This window comes from Balaenoptera borealis, assembly GCF_965194805.1.
Source record: "Balaenoptera borealis genome assembly, chromosome: 12".
Lineage (NCBI taxonomy): Eukaryota > Metazoa > Chordata > Mammalia > Artiodactyla > Balaenopteridae > Balaenoptera > Balaenoptera borealis.
In genome coordinates, this window is record NC_138869.1 from 24,634,331 (window position 1) to 24,655,345 (window position 21,015).

Sequence of the window (21,015 nt, forward strand, 5' to 3'; positions counted from 1 at the left end):
GTCACCGTTTGGCTAGAAGACACTGGATCCATCACAGACAGTATTTTGACAATAAGATGGGAAAGTACTGACTTATATCCAGCACACTGGTTCTCTTGGAAGTCTTCAGAATCCCGGAAGACTTAATCCCTCTTTCCTTTATAGTTCCCTACAGATGTACAAAGACTGAACAATGTAAATACTCTGTTTATTATTTCTATAGCATACATTCATCCGCACCATAAAAATACCTAGCCATTCCTCAAAAATAATCCATTCACCTGGTAAGTTTCTGCTAAAAGGACATCAAAAGAAAATGCATTTTCCCACTTTTGAGTATGTGTTCAGAGCTCAGATGTACTTTCCTAAACCCAGAAAAGAAGGCTATTTAAAAATAAATAAATAAATAGATGGTCTTACTATTCAAAGCCTGTCAGGTTAAAACATTCCCAGAGAGACTGATCCTTTTGATAAAATCAGGAGCAGACCTTTGTGCCGTAGCAAATGCAGCTGTGGAAAAATCGCACTAATTAGCTGCTCAAGACAAGCCATTGGCCGTGATACAGGGGGGAAAATCCTTTCAATTAACAGTAAAGCATTCTTGCGACATCTTAAGTTAAAATTACTAGCTATCAACCACACTAAGGCTGCAGACTTTAAAGTCAACAACAATATCATTTAAAGCATGTACTGAAATAGCCTATCAGGAAAAAAAATACATATTTATATGGTAGACCCCTATAAATAAATTAAAACCCCACAAAAGAAAATCTAGCAGGGCTCAGCTAATTGACATTTTAATAAATCTTCTCAAAAAAAGGAAAAAGTAGTCACTTCACTACACACACTCCCTGCGGGATATTTCCATGTTAAAGATGACTCTCAGATTCTCAGCTTTACTCTCGATCTTTTCAACATCGCTTTCTCTTAGAAATAATTGAATGGGCAATTATCACCTTGCTGGCAAAAATGAAGATACCTACACTTCAAAATGTTGGCAGGTCAAATGAGCATAATGTTTTGAACTCAAAGTCGAGGTTTATGTGACAATATTACAGGTGGCCAAAAGCTTATTTTTAAAATGAGGACCTGATGCTTAAACTATTAATAATAAGCAAGAAGAGTTGTCCCAATGTATTTAATTTTAAAAGCTAACTGAACTCATCCAGGGCCCAATCTGCATTAGATAATCCTAATTCCATCAGTCTGATTCCTTTTAATCAGATTATGTAAAGGTCATTTATTCAACAAATAGTTATTGAGTGTTTCCTCTGCTGGGAACACCTGGTTTCTAATCTCATAGAGTTTAAAGCCAGGGTCACATAATTTTTCTACGATGCCTTAAAATTAAGTCAATTACGTAGACTATCTGGCTCTTATCTAGTTCCACATGGGAAGGTATACATCTCACCACAAGAAATCACCCTTTGAAAGCCAAATGAAGGGGAGACAAATGCCTTTACTGGCACTTACCCGAATCACTGAAGCCAGACGTGCAACCTCCCTGACAAGTGGGAATTGCTCAATGGTGACTCAAGGAGGACGGCCATCAACTGGACACAAGTTCTAGCTCAGTCACTGCTGAGCAATCTGATCTTTAACGAGCCACTCAACCTCTCTGAGCCTCTCCAAATCCCACCCCCTAAATGTACAGCAGTGATTGAGTGAGCTAAGTTAAAGTGCTCAACACAGCAGCTAGAATATGGACACTTACATATATAGCCATAAATGTGACTCAAGTTCCTACCTCGATGGCTGAATTTACATTTTTAACCTTCAAAGTCTGCCTCTTCTCTGTGATGACAGAGGTATGTGGACATGTGCTCTGAATTATCTGGTATATTCCTAAATTCAGAGTTAATTCCACTGCCTTGATCAACCACTTAAATGTATCAGAAATTCCATGAAATCCAATACCTTGCCATCCAAACAACACCTGCCTGACCACCCCTCACCTTTAACAGTGATGCCAATACCCCCTCCCCAGACTTTAGGAATCGGTCTTTGGTCTCCATATCATCGTCATCCAAGACACGAATCTGGTTGTCAGTTGAAACTTACCTTTCAGGCGGAAGGAGCTGATACACTTTCCCCTGCATTTCCTCTCTTCAATTCCTCAGGCAGAGTACAGCCCTGACACTTACTAACCTGTGGCCATGGCCAAGTCAGTCAATCTCTTTGAGCTTCGGTTTTCCTTATTTATAGACTGTTTACTATATCTGCCTCTCAGCATTGTTAGGAGGATTAAAATTTGTAATAGATGTAAAAAGCTTAGCACAATAACCAGAACATAGGTCAGATAAACTGGAACAGAGCTCAAAAATTAGTAGTAAAAAAATATGAAACCATGAACATGCTACTTCTTTTTTGATGCAAGAAAGTGAATTTTCATAAGCCTATATGCAAGTTTGGACCATAGCAGATCTGCCTTTTAAGGTTTAGGCAATCCCTATTTAATTCAGAGAATCTGACAAAGTTTTGCAGGAGTGGAGGGAAGATAATTTATCCTGCAGTTCTCTCACCAGATATAAAGTAAAAATCCTAGCATTTTTCTCCAGGAAAAACTAATCTTCTTTATAATCTTTCAGGTGATAGAGCTCAAAGCCTAGCGTTTGCCTGTACTGGATATAATGTAATTATGTCCAGGAAAGCACAATGGCTAATGTTCACATACACAGTGGAGATGCAGGAAGGCATGATAATTAACCTCATGCACAGGTAAGAAAGCTATACCGAGAACAGGTTAAGCTACCAGGGTTTCCAAATGCAAGAGGTTGGCTGCCACAATATCTGCTGTCTAAAGTCAAAATGCCCAGGCTCCGGGGCTTCCCTGGTGGCGCAGTGGTTGGGAGTCTGCCTGCCAGTGCAGGGGACACGGGTTCGAGCCCTGGTCTGGGAAGATCCCACATGCCGCGGAGCAACTAGGCCCGTGAGCCACAATTACTGAGCCTGCGTGTCTGGAGCCTGTGCTCCGCAGCAAGAGAGGCCACGGAAGTGAAAGGCCCGCGCACCGCGATTAAGAGTGGCCCCCGTTTGCCGCAACTGGGGAAAGCCCTCGCACAGAAACGAAGACCCAATGCAGCCAAAAATAAATAAATAAATTTATTAAAAAAAAAAAAAAAAAGCCCAGGCTCTATCCCTAGAAATTCTGACTTCAGGTTAGGTAAGGCCTAGGAATCAATGTGTCTACAAAAACTCTGCTCCTGATTCGGATGCCATGTTTAGAAACTAGAACACCTAAGATTATCCATTTGTTTAGTAGGAGAGCTGGGACATGAACCCACATCTTTAATTCTTAGACCAGAACACTTTCTTCCATGTCTGAGGAAATGCACATTCCATTCCCCACCTCCAGTAACCCTCACAAGAGCTCTGAAGAGTCCTTCTGATACTGAACCCAACATGTTGAACGGAATGAAATGGGAAGGACTACCTACTCCTGCCAAACAGGCTATAAAATCAAACAGACAAAAACATTTGTGCAGATACTGCCAATGGATCGTCATGGTTACAACACAACTACTCTATCATAAGGAAAAAATCCACAGGTTGAATCTACAAAAATGTTGTTCTGTCAGCAAAAAGAAATTTTTAAGAGTCTTTAGAAAGTAAGTCCAAGTGCGTAAATCACCGAAATAAGAGTCAGTAAATGGACATATCTTTTTAAATGGCAGTCTGGGTATCTAACATTTTAGAATGATCAGTACTTCCATTATCTTAACCTTTCCATTCCTTCCAAAGTCATCGCTTTGTAAGCGTAAAGATGACTTCTTCATCATGAATGGTGGAAGCAAGTACCAATAAGAAAATACATTGTTACTTGTCTACGTGATATATATGTGAAATATATGGTATGTCTGATATATGGTATATATGATATATATGATAAATATATATCTCACTTAAAATAACTGAGCGTATAACTCATGTAAACATGAAAGTACCAGATTTCACAGTTTGGCTTCAAAAATTGAGATCTTGTGGACTTCAGGCATCACCAACCTTGGTTTTAGTGGTCAAGAAAAAAACATGAAAACATGCCAAACATCCAGCTTTTTCTGGTAACATTACCAGCTCAGACAATAAATACTACAGGTTTCTGGCACGGAGGAAATAAAAAGACTTGCAAAGTGCACCTTGTCTTCCTCCTCTTCTTTCCTTCAACAAATATTTGAATGCTTTGGCAAAGCATTTCCAAGGGCCGGGTTCTGCCAGACGTGAGGGTAGCATGGTGTCCAGAGTGGACAGAACACCTGTCCTCTGGAGCTCTTTACTCTCCATGGTACAAAAGGAGGAAAGCATTCTAAAAAGCAAGAACCACCAATCATACGCAAGTTAAAAGCTAGAATTGTTACTTTTCAACACCTGGACCCGAATTAGTTTGAAAACATCGTAGTCTCTCTGTATCTACTCAGGATTAGTATTCTTTAAGCTGGACCTTTGACAGATGCCAGTAAGAGTAATTTCAATAATTGATTATATCACAATCAAAGAGAAACATAATGAGATTCCCAATATATCAATATTCTTCAAAAGAGGGTATAAAAAAATGATACCCTGGAGTGCAGAAAGAAAAGATTAAAATTTATGTAAAATTTATCCATCATTTCTATTTTCTATTTTTGTGTATGTTGTATATTATAATATAGTATTAGTATAGTGGCACATGTATAAAATTTATAAGTAAAATAAAAACACGTTGAGAGAGTCTGCTTGAAAAAAACCTTACTTTAACTAGGAGGGATGACCAAAAATGGTTGAGACCTCTGTAATATTAGACCAATGTTCTTCTAGGCAACGTTTCTCAGCAGATTTTTTTTAAGTTGATTATTTTCACCCCTCCCAAAGAGAGTTTCTCACTTCTATACACTCCAACCAAGGAGATTCTCTTACTAAAAGATATTTTCAAACAAGGATATGAGGGTGCCATTTCCTCATTTTAAGGCCATGACTGTCCTCCATTTCCCACAGATGCCCCCATGGGTTTCCATGCTCCTAACTCTCAATTCCCCTCAAAGAAATTATTTCCGTCAGCCTACTATCAAAAAGCTATAAAGCAGATAAAGTTGAGGGTCCCACACTCACGCTTCTTGTCTCTCCTATCAAGCTGCCTTTCACTAGACCATGTTCTAGAATTCTTGTTTACACTGTCCGACTATGGAATCTCATTCATATCTAGACGCCATGCTTTAAAAGGCTCTGAAAAATTCACCTATAAGGTGTAAGTAATTGATATGGCATGACAAGATATCCCACTTAGAGTATTTTAAAAGAAAGAACTTTTTATCCAAAACTATGACAATCTAATGACAGAATTCAGACGTGAGTGTGAAAGTAATTGGAAGGATCTTTTTAAAGACAGAAAAGCCTTCTATCTCTACTCAAATAATTGCCCCAGTCACAGGGCATGCTCTGACCACTTGTCTAGACAACGTCACAACAGGTCAGAGAAGATTCAAAAGCCTTAACCGCTTAACAATTACTGCATGTCTAGAACATATCAACCAAGATGCAAAGTCTGCAATACTGTGTGGAAATCAAGACAAAAGTACCAATTGTGATCTCAGGAGTAGTGAATGTGTGCACCTGTCACGGTTTAAAAGCCAGCCTTACAAATAGTGGTAATGATTTATGGTGGTCACATGTTACTTAAGCCTGCCCAGCATCCTGTCCCACTTCTTTGGCAAAGTACCCTGATTTCACCTTGAAAAATCAGCCTCCTCACTTTCCGTTCACGAGGTAGGTTATGGCGGTGCTGCCAACTCCAGACATAGAAACACAACGTAAGTTGGACCAATCAGCATACCCATCGAATGTGCTTGTGCTCTAAAATGGTCCAATAACAGTCAGCCCTATGCTGAGTAGAAATAGAAATATTGACTAGAAATATTGGGGTAAAAGACCTCTATGTATACTAATGTTTGGAAAGATGCTAGGATATAAATCTGGAACTTCCTGGACCCATGTGAAAAGAAAGCCAAACTAAATGAAACAGTGATGTGAGTTGAAAGAGGGAACAGAAGCCTGAAAAGAAGGAAGAATGAAGAAGGAGCCAGTGTTTAGATGACACAGAGCATCTGGATCAAACCATCCCTGAAGACTTGATAACCCTGGACATAGGATATTGATTTACAAGGGACTCTCAATCTCCATTTCTGTTTAAGCCAGTTGGATGTGCTCTGTTATACCATAGCTCATTTTTGTGGCATTTTAGAAAATATCAGTTACTCCAAAAAAGAAAAAAAAAAAAATCAATGTTTCAGCCTAAGAGCTACAACTCAAACAATATAGTATCCATTCTATTTTCTCCTTGTTTAGGCTGGTACACTGCCACTCACAACATTTCCCAGCTTTCCAGGAGCTAGGTTGGCTTCACGCCTAAGTTTTGCCAATGAGACTTAAGCAGAAAGATCATGTGGTACGTCCAAAAATTCTCCCTAAAGAGATACCCATCTTTGCCATCATGTCTCCTTGAATTTAGCTGCAATGGCTGCAGGACTAGCAGCCACTTTGGACCACGAGGATGAGAACCAGACTTAAGGACAGAGCTGGAATGTTCCTGGCCCTTCATGACCAGACAGAGCCAGCACGATGAGGGCAGAGATTTATGTTTTATTCACATATAAATTCCCCAGCACCTAAAAGAATACTTAGCATATAGTAGGATGAAATAAATATCTATCCAAAGAGTAAATCTGGTGTCTCTCTTCTAACAAATACCCCACCTCCTAAAATCAGATAACACTAAAACCTTAGTGTTGGAAGACCTTTAGTCAAACCATTTGCTTGAGTCATCCAGTGGCAGAGAACACATTTTTTCCAAAAAGCTCAGTTCTAGAGACCTACTGTATTACCTTAATTCTAAGACAAACTTTCCCTCCACATTTTAAGAGTTCTCAAGTCAGAATAGGTCATATAATCATTGTATACATTTAGTAGAGTTTTCATCTCCCCCGAACAGTCACCTTATAATCAACATTGAATTGGATATAAGGAAATCCATTTGATAGACAAGTACTGTGGCATTGGACTAATCATAGCCACTCAAAAGCTCAAAGGAGTTATAGTTTGGATAATTCAGAAATCTGAGCATCGGAGATACACACTCAATTAAAAGGCAGAGGAAGAAACATCAATTCATTCAGTATCTGAAATGAGAATCCACAGAACGGAACAGAGAAAGGCACAAGACATGGGCCCAGAATACCTCTGTTGAAATCCCAGCTCTGTCGTTTCTCAGCTATATGACATGGGCAGGATCTTTCACCTGCCCAAACCTTAATTTTGTCATCTACAAAATGGAGGTAGGAAAAAGTACCTTTGTCATAGAGCAAGTATGAGAACTGAACGTATTAATGCAAGTAAGATTCTTAGAGTAGTGGCCAGCACACCCTGCAGACAATAATCAATAAGTAATAGGCAATGGATTCTTCTGTGCTGTACTTCAATTCCTGGATTGGTACCCTCTGAGGCTCCTAGTAACTTTAAACTAGTGAAAACTGACAAGTTATTTTCTAGGAAGCCAAATCTCTTACAATGTTGCCTTCTGCTATGTTGTTTCTTTGCTTTCCTAGAGGAAAATACAATAGAAACAATTAATTCACAGTGTGTGCCCTCCCCAAAAGAGCAGGCACAAAGAAGTTAATGGGCAACAGCTCAGTGAACAAGTTTTGTCAAAGATGTGTGCTAAGAATTTCATTCTGCGAGTTCATAAAGGAAGCATGTTCCTGTGGCCAGTAGTTTAGTTAACCAGAAAAAAAAAAAAAAAATTCAAAATCAATTAAGCAAAAGTAGTTGAAATTAAGAATTAATTTGGGTGTAAATTCAAGGATGACACCACTACTGTCCTTAAGCTGAATGGCATGTTTTATCCAATCATGATATCCATTAATTTGCTTAAAAATAATATTTCAAAAATTAGTAAGTTATAGAGGGCATTTTTGTGGGGTATGAATCACAAAGAATAGCCATCATCTCCCTAACTAGTATCTGATTTACAAAGCAGAAAATTATAACATTTCTAACAGGACGACATTTTAAATACACAATTATGTATACTCTGTTCATAAAATGTTCTTTCATTTTAGAGAAATGAGTAAACTGTTTTAATGACATACAATGAAAAAACATCTACAAAAGCAAACAATAGAGCAAAAATAGCAAATTAAAAATAATTTTAAAAGCTACTGTAAAACCTTTTAAAGATTTACCTACTGAACATTAGGAACTTTTACCACAATTACATTTATGGGAATTTTATTTTTTTCAGAATCAAATTCCCAAAATAGTTCTGCTACACTTAGTATTTTTCCATTTTTCTTGCCGTCTTTAAACACACCTTCACAAGCTGCTGAACATAATGCTTTTCTGACTTAATCAGAACCTCTCTCATGACCCAGGAACGTTCAGTAAATAATTATTAAGCTCCAGAGGTGGCTTTTGCTTAAGTTGATTTGCTTGAATGCTTATTCACTTAGGGACACAGCTTTTAGTATTGTTTTCAAATCTTATCACCTAACATTGAAAGTAAATGTTGAAGGAAATGGGGGAGTGGGAGGGGAGGGCTATGATCCATTTAGCATTTCTCCATTCTAGTATTTCTTTGAAAGTGCCAATTTCAAGCTTGTTCTACATTTCTATGCCAGACAGATGATTCTGATTTTGGATGTTTTGTTTTCCTCTCAAAGAGAAAAAAAAAAATCAATATGCAGAAATGCAAACGAGATGTTTATTAATGCAACTGTTACTACTCCACAGTTGCGGGGGGGAGGGGGGGGCGGGGGGGCAGGGGGGGAGAAAGCAAAAAATCCAAAGTGTTAGCAATGGGGCAATTTTGACCAATGTCACTAAGCACGCTCGTTTTCCTGAAGAAAACCCTTTTTTATTCATCACGAAGCTGGGCTGCAGTCTACCTAGTAATCATAAATCAAGCTCTGTTCTCACTCAGATTTTTCAAGCAGTCATTTTTGGCATGATTAATTTAAGACCAACATTCCATTTCAAAAGAGAAGGCAGAGCTAATGGGCTAGCATTTCAATCCCGCCTCCCCCCACAAATTAGTCGTTATCCTTGTCATAGCCACCTACTAGAGGTTACAGCTGAAGCCGATTAAACCCGCAGTCACAGAGTAACAGTTCCAGTATTTTTAACTCCGAATAGAACCGCCCCTTTCTCTGTCCTCCCCTTAAAAAGCAAAAACAGAAAACAAAAACAAAACTCCTGTCAAGTGGTCCCAGGATTACTTCCAGAATAAAACTTCACTTACAGATATAAGCTTTCAAAGGAACAAGGCATGAACATCTGGACTCTAAGCGCCTCCATCTTTTTTCCTTTAAGGTGTTCTGCAAGCCCTTGGTGAAGAGTGAAAGTCAAAGTTAGTTCTGGCACCGGCTGTGTCACTAGGGGTGGCTCCTGATAAGGCCCTGGAAACTCCAATCCAAACACAGCTCGTGCTACAGCGGTGCCTGGTGTCTGTGTGAAACAGCAGACCTGTTTAATCCAGTACCTACTGTACCTGCAGGACAAAAATGCTGCCTCACCCTGCAACGGGGGCTTCGCCAGGACACAGGCTCCACCAGAAATCCAACCCGGCAGCCAGGTGACGGCACCTTGGGATGCTTACTTAGCCCTCCCGAGCACAGGTACCGGTGGAGGCTTGCAGTGGCTGTGCGTTACAGAGAACGTGAAACCTGAGGTCATTTCACATACCGGTGAATTTCTAACACTTAAAAGAGCCACAGAATCCAGGAGGGCTGTGGGACAGCTTGTGCCCCTTCTCAACTGGGGAGACCTCAGCTCATCACACGCCTCTAGCTGCCTTGTGTCATGCACAGGCATTTGGGGAACTGGAGCTTGATGACTGAACGTGCTCTACTGCCGACAAGCTAGAGATCTGGACAACATTCCTTACCCTCAGACCCCAAGAATATATGGAGGGCTACCCTTGCCCAGTCCTGGTGGAAGTCAAACACAAGCTGCTTCAACTGTGGCCACTATCTTTTAGGACATCTTTAGGCCATACATCTGTGTATTCTTAGACTGTCATCTAATTAAATTCTGAACGTGCCGAAATAATAATACATGCTCTCAAAAGATGCTTTAAAATTCTGACATGACGTCAATATTATCGAATACTGATGCAGCTCCTACAGACTCAGCACACCAAAGATGTTCTGCACAGTTATGAAAATATGTCTGTTTCTCCCTACACACAATTCAGAGGTCAGAAAAAAGACATCTGACATGGACTAGCTGTGTGCCCTGGGCAAGTTACTTCACCTCTCTGTGCCTAAGAGTTTGTCTCCGAAGTACATAGTTGGAAAACAATGCAGGCTCTATAAGCCATAATCCAACTTGAATTTCATAATGTAATGAAATTATCTTTCTTTAATTTCCCTTTAATAATAGCAAATATCCAGCCAGGGGTCTCCGACAAGCGATTTCTGGCTCTTTTTATTCTTTGTTCATTTTTCATTTTTTCTTTTGTTGAATAAATATTTATGGAACACCTACTACGTCCCAGGCACTGTGCAAACTCGTGGAGTTTACAGTCTAGTGGGACACATATTAAATAATCACCCAAATATATAATGAAATGTGGTAAATGCTACAAGGAGCTGGGAAAGCTTAAAATGTAAAGGGTCAGAAAAGGCTTCCCTTAGGCAGGGACCTCTGGGCATAGAAGTGAGTGGGGGTAGCAGTCATGGGTTACGGGTGTGGAGGGGGGCACGGGAGAAGAGTCTTCTGAGCAGTGGTAACAACATGTGCAAGAATTCTGAAGTGGGGAGTTAGAAGGAAGATTCTTTGTGGCTGGAGGACAGAGTGTAAGGGAAATCATGGCATCTGTGAGACTAAAGCGGTGGCTAGGACCAGACCATCAGAATCTGGGAGACCAGAGAAGAGTCACTGATTTTGTTCCAAGATGAACAGGAAACCATTGAGAGGTTGTAAGCAGGGAAGTGATGGGCTCAGATCTGAGTTTTTAGAAAGGTCCCTCTGGCTGCTATATCGAGAACCACCTAGAGAAGGAGCAAGACTGGCTACTGCAATAGTCCTGGTAGGAGGTGATGATACTTTATGAGGGAGGGGGAGGGGAGAAGGGACAAGAGTGGAGAGAAGTGGATTAAAGTGGGTAGATTACTGGTAAAGCTAAAGACCAATAAACAGAAGGAATGGGGGTGGGGTGGGGAATCCACGTCCCTGATGCAAATGATTGCATTCATTAACAATAGTTATTGAGGAGTTTCTACACACTTGGCATTGTGCTGGGTACTAGGTTTAACAGATGACTAAGATGCTACACTTTTCCCCTTACTAACCTACTCCACACCTCACTTCTCCTGCCTCTAGCACAGTTTGGCATAAAAATCAAGAACACAGGTTCTGGACTTCCCTGGCGGCGCAGTGGTTAAGAATCTGCCTGCCAATGCAGGGGACACAGGTTCAAGCCCTGGTCCGGGAAGATCCCACATGTCTCAGAGCAACTAAGCCAGTGCGCCACAACTACTGAGCCTGTGCTCTAGAACCTACGAGCCACAACTACCGAAGCCCACGCGCCTAGAGCCCATGCTCCACTACAAGAGAAGCCAATTGCAATGAGAAGCCTGTGCACGGGAACGGAGAGTAGCCTCCGCTCACCACAACTACAGAAAGCCTCCATGCAGCAATGAAGACCCAACGCAGCCATAAATAAATTAATTAATTAATTCAGTAAAAAAAAAAAAGAACACAGGTTCTGGTGTCAAATTACCCAGGTTCAAATCCCACCACTTACTCATTCTGTGACCTTGTGCAAATTTACTAAACTTTCCATGCCCCAGTTTCTTCACTTGAGAAAGGGGAAATGATAAATGGTTATCCTGTAGGTTATTGTTAAAACTGAAGGAAACAATATATGTAACGTGTATGGCACAGTTTGACACATAGTAAGCTCTCAATTAAAAAATAGCTCTTACAATTATGATTGTAGTTGGAACTGTCTATTCTGGATGCACACTGACCAATGGAAATGCAACAGAGTGAAAAAAAACCATAAAGAAACTGGAAGATCAAAGAAAACAGAGAGGGTAGGAAATTACCATATCAGGACCTCAAAGGGATGATTTTTTTAAAAGACCAAGCTGGACTCTCTCCCACCTTGGACACTGTTTGAAGCTGCATTAAGTTACAACGCACCCGGGGAAGTTTTACAACTGAAACCCTGATTTATTACATGCTTACACACAGGGAAAATCTGTACCCTCCGTGGGCTCTCAAACGTTGATCACGAAACCAATGGAATCAATTCCAGCCATTCCAGCAGGGACAGAATGTGGTGCCAAATGCTCCCTTGGCGTGTCCCGCCAATGACATCGCCTGACATTTTGTCCTGGACAATCTACCACCCCAAGGAGGCTAACTATTGACCATTTACATAAGTGTCCAAGTAAAATTACCTTAAAGGGGCACGTGTTCAACTTATTCATGGTACTTCAGAAATATCTATATTATGCTAATGTTCTTGGGGGATCTCCCCGAACACAGCAATGAAATACCCACTGGCAAATGGAATAAAGCTTGACCTACACATCTGACACCATCTACAAAATTCATGAAACATTACATACATTTCCACGATACTGCCCCTCAAGTAGTCATGCAATTATTCAACAAATGTCTTCTGAGGGGCAGGAACCATGTCTGTTTGGTTTACTATTGTATCCCTAGAACCTAGTAGAATAAATAGTCCATGGTTCAGGAATAAAGACGCAGACGTAGAGAATGGACTTGAGGACACAGGGAGGGAGAAGGGTAAGCTGGGACGAAGTGAAAGAGTGGCATGGACATATAAACACTACCAAATGTAAAAGAGATAGCTAGTGGGAAGCAGCCGCATAGCACAGGGAGATTAGCTGGGTGCTTTGTGACCACCTAGAAGGGTGGGATAGGGAGGGTGGGAGGGAGACGCCAGAGGGAGGAGATATGGGGATATATATATGTGTATAGCTGATTATCTTTGTTATACAGCAGAAACTAACACACCATTGTAAAGCAATTATACTCCAATAAAGATGCTTAAAAAAAAAATAGTCCATGGCTGATATCCATATGTTTAAAATGGATTAATCTATAATGTGTAAGCAACTCTCGTTCACATTTGCACTATTCAGATATGTATCCTAAGTGCATATACATATATAAATGCACATATATAAACACAAACATATATACATAAATGCATATATACACATAAACCCTAAATTTAAACACAAACTAAGGTTTGGTAGCAGAGGAAAAAGAAAGATACTATTTTTTAACAGAAAACGCTGAATGCAGAATAAAAATATTACCTGTACTCCAATACAATTAAAATCTTAATTACTACTCCTTGCCCCAAATTCCAGCAAATCAACTAGAGTCATCAGAATTCTTACTGACCTTTTTCAAAGACAACCGTAACTAAAATGGAACTTAAAACTATCAAACATCCAAGTGACAGCCAACTTTTTCTTTTTCTTTTTTTTTTTGGCTAAATTTGGGCCTCAATCTCTTTTGAAGGAAAAATTCAATCACTATGTTGAACATGTTAGAGAAGAGATAAGAGGTTTTACTTGTTATCCTGTCCAAAACTCAGCTGAAGAAAAGTAGAACCACTCTTTTATCACAGGCAGAATTCTTCTTGTTTTATTTGGGTATCAAATGTTTTATTGCCCCCAAAGCACATCATTTTCTTATATCTTTCCTTCTGATAGGTATTGCTCTTTTCAATAAACTACTTCTTCTCACCACCCTCACAATAGTTAACATTTGAGGACTTAATACATGCCAAGCACTATACTGACGCATGAACTACCCCCTACATACAATTTAGGAAGCACCTACCCATCATGTTTTATTGTGATCCCAGCCAATGGTTCCCAAACCTGTATTCCTATCAGAAGCACATGGGGACATTTCTCCCCACTCCATCTCCTTAAAATCAACTCAGGAGCATTTAAAAATACAAATGTCAAGAATCTTTCCCCAAACAAATGATTGAGACTCTCCAAAGGCATGGTTTTGAATTCCATATTTTTAAAAAGATTCTCATAAAAGACTAATGTGAAGTAAGGCCTGGGAACCACCATTATATAACATATTATAATATACATAATTATATATAATATATTCTATGTAAATTATCTCTCCAAGAGTGACAGAAAAACACCCAAGAATGTAAGTTCCCTTTATTTGTTGAATAAAGAAGCCTTTACTTGAATAGTTCAATATATTAAAGTGTTCACTTGGAGTTTCAGTGGATATGCTTTGAATGTTGAGTGAAAGCCTTGATTAACGAGTATCATGAAAGTGATTACAAAACTCACAAACTACTCTCCAGAGTAACAAACACATCCCCTCTTTTCCCCACATGCCATCGCGTTCACGCTCTGGAAAAAGATGCCACCGAAAGGCCCTTCTACTCAAACATTTATTGATGCACCCAGCATTTGAGAGACATCTCTCAAGTGCTGTGGGGAAGATAAACAGGAAGATGCAAGAGGCTCTGCTTCTCTGGGGCTCACCCCAGAGAAACCCCAAACTCACGTACACAGGCCCATGGTAAGAGTGAGGAGGAAGGACAGAATGGCTGCTCCAGGAGCTCCTTCCCAGGGTGGCTCCTTCTCACCTTTCAGAGGACGTCTCACAGGTTTTCTGTTTCTTCCCTAGGGAGGGCTTCCCCTGCCCCCTATCCTACCTAAAGCAGGAACACCCACTTCTGCTATTTACTCTCCCAGGAAATGTTTTTTCTTTCTTTTATAGCACTTACTCCAACTTCTAATCATTTTATTTGTTCATCTTTCATCCTTGAGGGCAGGGTTCTTTCTTTGTTTTTATTTCATTCTCAGTGCCTGGGATAAAGTAAGTGCTCAATAAATTTTTGCTAGATGGATGGATGGGTGGGTGGATGGATGGATGGATGGATAAATGGATGGAACAATGGATGGATGAGTGACAAAATGAAAAAGATCAGGTAATGAAGGAGCTATGAAATATAATTTGATGATGGCATTTAATTAATTAGGAAGTCAGTAGGTGTAAGTGGGACTCACAATTGTATACTTTCTGTTTGGAAGCTTTTAGCTGCAACACAACTCACTTTCATGGATAAAGTATTAGGATACAAAGTTACAAGGAACTGGCAGCCCAGCAGTTCTAATTTGAACCCCTCACAGCATGACTGAGGGAAATTTTTAATGACTACTTACCTGCAGAAATAAGTGTTCAGTACCACTCAATAACATTTATCTCTTTCATCCTGTTTCTTTTTTTTTTTTTCTACTACCAGGAACAGATCTCCCTGTAACAACGATGGTACAGCATCTTCTGAAAGACTGCTCATTGTACCTGGCTCACAAAGAAGCCCTTTAAGGTTGAAAAGGAAAATGCAGACAAGACCAGGATGACCCCAGGTAAACTTAATCTAGGCTCATGTCAACATTATGAAAGAAATATTAGATGCTTATACAAATATCCAGAAGAAAAAAATAATGTTTTTTTAAAACTGTTTAGAAAACTCTGTCCTGAGAATACAGATATAATCTACAAAGAGACATCTCCAATGCTGTCAAAGTAAATTTTTAAGCAATTAATGAAAGGAGAAATAGATGAAATAATAGCTTGGTCTTTCATAAATAATCAATACGAGAGATTAGTTCCTTACCTTGAGCTCTCTGATATTATCTGTTAGAGTTCACTTCAAAAGAAATACTTGCTCTGCATTTAAGGCGATTCAGGAGCTATCTTTTTGTTCTCTATAAATGGCAGCGGGGTATTTGCAATAAGCAGACCACAATCTACAAAATAAACCAAGTTTGTGAGACAACACAAACTTGAGGAGGGAAACACTGATTTGAGATTATGCCACTTTGATGGCATTTCCTCAAATGAGAAATTTACTAAAAATGCAATTACTTTCCTTATCTAGGTAAATAAATAGGAAAAGATAAGGCTGTTGCCATGGGGGGGGGGGCACAAAGTTATTCACACTAGGACTTTATTATAAGAAGTGAAATCTTCGCCTTCAGGACTTTTAACTTATTTAAAAAGAAAAATGTGGACTTGTCTCTTACTGTTGTAACTCTTTTTTTAAAGTAATTAAAGCCTGAAGAGCAAATAAGCACATAGGGTGTGTCTGCCATCCTCCTAACAGTGTTGAGGCCATAAGCAGGAGAGTGCAACCCCATCGTCATCAACAAAGACATCAGTTTCGTTCTTCTTCCAAGCAAGAGTCAAGATATTAAAGTATTTTAAAGCAACACAATATTCAGCTATTAGAAGTGGCCTCCACAGACCACCTTAGCTGAGGTTCTGGCTACAGGGCAGGTGAATCCATCCTTCCCCAGCTTCCCTCTCTGAGACACCAAGGCATCAGCAGCTCCAAGAACCACCTAATCCCTTATGGTCCAAGGGGGAACTGGAAAAGGGATGAAAATAAAGAAGAAGGGTACTTTGTCAGTTAGACTTTCTATTCCATTCACGTAAATCCCATGTTTGTATTCCAAAAACTGAGCTGAAGGTAGAGACAGACTGTTTCTCATGGAAAATCACAATACTATGGTGGAAGGTGGTACGAAAGTGTGTCAGGTGTGAAAGCTCTCATTTGTACAGCATGTGGTAAGAATCCAGGGCAGTGGCTTTGGCCTGTGAGCAGAAAACCTCTGAGAGGTCCACTATTTCATACATAAGTAAACAACTGGTAAGTCTCTCTTACAGACGTAAACTTAGCACCGTTTTTCAACTGGAGACAGCATAGTGTGGTGGTGTACTGTAGACACACACATACCCCATGCACTGTGTTCACCTCGTAGCTTTACCTTGAGCAACTCATTTCATTTCTGAGTCTCAAGATCTGCATCTGTAAAATGGAGATATTTATATTACCTATTTAACAGGTTATGTGATTAAATGAGGTTAGGTATGAAAAGTACCCAGCACAGTACCTGCAAAAAAACAGCACTCAATCAATGTTATGCAAGGAAAAAGGACACTTTCAGAACCCTGTAGGGCATGGAAAGTCAGCCCTTAGAGTCTCAAAGAACTTCAAGTTGTAGGACAAATAAAAGTTATTATTAGGAGACAAAAATGAAAATGCTTTTGAAACATGGTATTTGAAGAGGTTATGCAGTGTGAAAATAAATGTAAGCTCAGGAAAGGTCTAGAGATACTTGTGAATAACATATTCATTCACAGTGAAGAACTAAAAACTAAGATGTTGATGGCGATCTGAAACTTCTGATAGTGGACAACTATCAATGCTTTTTCAATGACTGTCTTAGCTACAGACAAAATTGCTAGCCCAGGGAACCTTCAGCTCTGACTCGATGTGTCAGTTATGTTTTTAATTTGTATTTTTACTATATAAACATACGCAGAAGTCAAGCAGGAAATAATGTATTTAAATAAGCAAAAGTATAACAAATCAAACCTCTCTGTGTTCAAAAGATCACCATAGGTTAAATTTATGTCAATAATCAAGTTTCCCAAACTTCTAAAGCATCTCAATACTCACTCTTATATTAATGACATCCTGTTTCAGTTATGCTGAGCAAACAGGATTTGAAATGAGAAAAATAATATTTGCACAGAAATCCTTCCTGTCTGTTGATTAAATCTAATCAATCTTCATAAACTTGATACACATTAGCATTCTGAATCTAATTTACACACTAGGGAGTCCTATAATCAAAGCGTATATTTATGTTGATAGTAAAATGTTAAAATAACCAATATTTTAAATTAATAGCCTCTGTAATTTCAAGTAATACTGCTATGCAGTGACATAAAAATGAAATCTTTGCTTGAAAAACTTAAGCTATATGTCCTTAAAAAAAAAAAAAGTGCCTAACAAAACTACCTAATTCTCGCTTTGACATTTACCAAGTATTTATTACCTGTCAGCTATTACAGATGAGGCTGGTAATGGAGCTGCAGAGAATCACCACCACTCCCATTCAAGCTTATTAAGCTCCTCATATCAAACAACGCTGGCTCATTTTTAAAACATATGGACAAAATCATGAGTAAAAGATAGAAAAATAGAAAGATTTTTATTAAAACTCATTCATTCAACAAATATTTATTGAGCACCTACTACTTCCCAGGCACTACTCAACATGCTTGAGGTACCATCAATGATATATCATAGCCCTTAGACTCTGAAGACAGAAATGTTTTGGAGTAACTCTGAATGCTCAAATCATTTATTAATTTAAACAGTCAATTTGGAAGTTGCATGAATTTGCCATCTTTAAGCGCCATCCACAATGATAGTCCCATTAATACGGACATCTGCTTTCTAATACTGGCTTAAGGATCAGTGTGTTTTCATTTCCTAGTGTGCCAGGCAGGGAATTTGAAAATCTGAAAAAATGAGATTGTGTCTCTGCCTCTTTAAAAAAAAAAAAAAAGAGGGGGGAAGAGAGAAGACAGAGAATTCATCATATCATCACACTGATAACTGTACCTTTATTTAATCTCTTTTTATTTAAATAAAGAAACAGGGACAAGGAGTGAGGTAACTTGCCTAGAGTCAAGATGTTGATGAGCTGCAGATCTGGGGTTTGAAACTCCAGAGCCCACACGCCTCTCGCTAGGGTTCTCTGTGCCAAGTTTCTGTGAGCCACTCAACAATCACAGAAGCAAACTAATTCTAAAATTAGAACCTTGCACTGGAGCCGACTCTTTAGTGGTCTGTTCCCCACACCCCACACTAGAGTCTGAATTCCATGGAGGCATAAACCATGTCTGTTTAGTTCACCTCTTCATTCTTTAACCAGGCACAATTCCAGACCCAGAGAAAGAACCCAGTAACTATTTGTCAATGGGTTAAATGATTAATGAATTGACCATGGTGCTTTTTCTGGTCACTTCTGACTGTAATCTACCTTTACAAAAAAACAAAAACAGGAATGAAGCAGGCTTCCCTGAATATTTATACCAAGCATGAGTTAAATTAATGGCATTCACTAGAAACGTAAAGAAACGCACAATGTTTGTTCTCAGATAACTTAATCTAATTGAAAAAAAAAAGGGAGAAAATGTGAAATATCAGCACAATTTCTACTTTTTAATGGGAGAAGTAAGGAAGTACTCAGAAAAGAAAGAATTACTCCAAAAGGCTTTCGATGGGAAACAAGGCCTTTGGAGATTGGGGTAGCATGACAAACTTCCTTTGGCAAAGATGGTAAATCGTGAGCAAAGTTTCTCAAAGTGTGGGATACAGGATGGTCTCAAATGGAGACATACAGACTCCACGTTCAATGACCATGGAATTACACAGTGAGAAAGGTCCTTTCCAATTTTTCATCCCAGGAAAAGTGTCTTTTTGATGCTAATGTGTCTTCAATCTCGCAACACTTGCCTCTTGTAACAAAAGCAGCTCAGATCTCATACTCAGGCCCTTCTAGACCACACACCTAGTCAGGATCTAACAGTTTTCTTCCAATTTCATTATATTTATTTTACACATACATCCATCTGTAGTTGCCATTTATTATAGCATTTCCTTTAAATATATATTTTTAATTTATTTAAGCCTCCATATGGAATATGGGGGCAAAGGTCACGAAGTTAGTATGAGCATGGCTCAAATTTGGGAACCCTGATTGAGAGAAATGAAGAATGTACCAGAATCCTTCAGTGGAAACAAGATTAAACACAGCCCAGAAATAGTGGCTACTCTATTGCAGTGAGAAGCAAACAGCTACAAAGAATTCCAGTCTGATAAAGAAAATCATCTAGGGCTCTGAAATCATAGTACGTGGGCCTAGCCCTAATCACTTCCTAACTGTGGAAAGTGAACATGACTGACAGATATGATTCCATACAGGAAAACTAGGGGCCAGGCCAGTAGGACCGAGAATATCACAATGGAAGTGACGCCACGATTGTTGATAGCGCCTGTAAACAAGACCTCCGTCCAGAAAAAAAAAAAAAGGCAAGGCTGTTAGAACAAAATGTTAGGCATGCTGTATTTCAATATATAATGACCTCTCCTCTCACGCTGTGAAGGTCACTTCTGCCTGTGTTATCTCCTGGGGCACAAATGTAGCTTATAGCCCAGTTTTGTTTTGGTTTGCCTTTTTTCTAATTTCATAATAAAGTACCAGAAGAGATTCCCAGTAGAGTTGTTGGGTTTTTTTTTTTTCCCTAGCTGTATAATATTTTTATACACTAGATGGAGCCAACTTTATAATGCTTTGGGATTCACATACAGGTTTGTGCTGGACATGAAAAAAACCCACACAAAAAGTTATAGGAGAGCCATCTACCACTTAAATATATTTTAATTTAAATTTTGAAGATCAAAGTTTTCATTTTAAAGATCAAAAGGTCCCATCATTTTACCACTCTGCATATGTTCCATAACTCCTAAACCCAAATTAATATCAAACTATCAATAATGCTGTAAAAACGTTTGAAATATGATCATCTTATAGTTCACTGGCACTTTTAACTTTGGTTTAACATGTATTTATTATAGTTTTTTAAACTGACAATTTCAAAAAATATTTCTTTTCCTTTGCTTTGGGAGGAATGGAAGCAATTTATAAATGCAATAAGCATGATTCTCTCATCAGACCCATAAAGTAAAGACCACCTCTAGGGCAGGTGGGATCAGAGCAAAGACAGTGGCAGACACAGAGAGAATATAGAAAACAGTCACCAGCATGGAGTGAAACTGCCAAGGCACTTGCAAGAGGAAATGGCTGATCTCCAGGACCAGGGAAGGTCCACTGCCCAAAGACAAGAATATACCTCTAACCTGGAGCCAGGATGGGGCAGCAGGGAAGTAAGAGGAAGGTTACACTGATGATTCTCTCCTGTCAGTCATGGTAACTCAATGCCTTTTCATTGAATCCTAATCCTTTAAAATCGTGGTTCCCAAACGGCACAGTTTTGTCCTCAGGGGACATGTGACAATCTCTGGAGCCACTTTTGGTTGTTACAGATGGGGAGACAGGTGCTATCGGCATCTAGAGGCAGAGACCAGGGTGCTGTTAAACACCTTACAAGGCC

The 21,015-nt window shown here is 39.3% G+C and overlaps 1 protein-coding gene across 8 annotated transcripts in view; it reads right to left on the reverse strand.

Moving 5' to 3' along the window:
* The window catches only part of MITF (melanocyte inducing transcription factor), a 225,439-nt gene that overhangs the window by 91,054 nt on the left and 113,370 nt on the right, over positions 1-21,015 (reverse strand). For 2 of the 8 annotated variants that reach the window (XM_082346206.1, XM_082346205.1), the window contains exon 2: positions 9,245-9,329. The exons of the other annotated variants lie outside the window; for them this stretch is intronic. In XM_082346206.1, coding sequence (XP_082202332.1) covers positions 9,245-9,300 — 56 coding nt within the window. In that variant the 5' untranslated portion in view covers positions 9,301-9,329. The remainder of the gene's footprint in view (positions 1-9,244; positions 9,330-21,015) is intronic. 8 annotated transcript variants of the gene reach the window in all.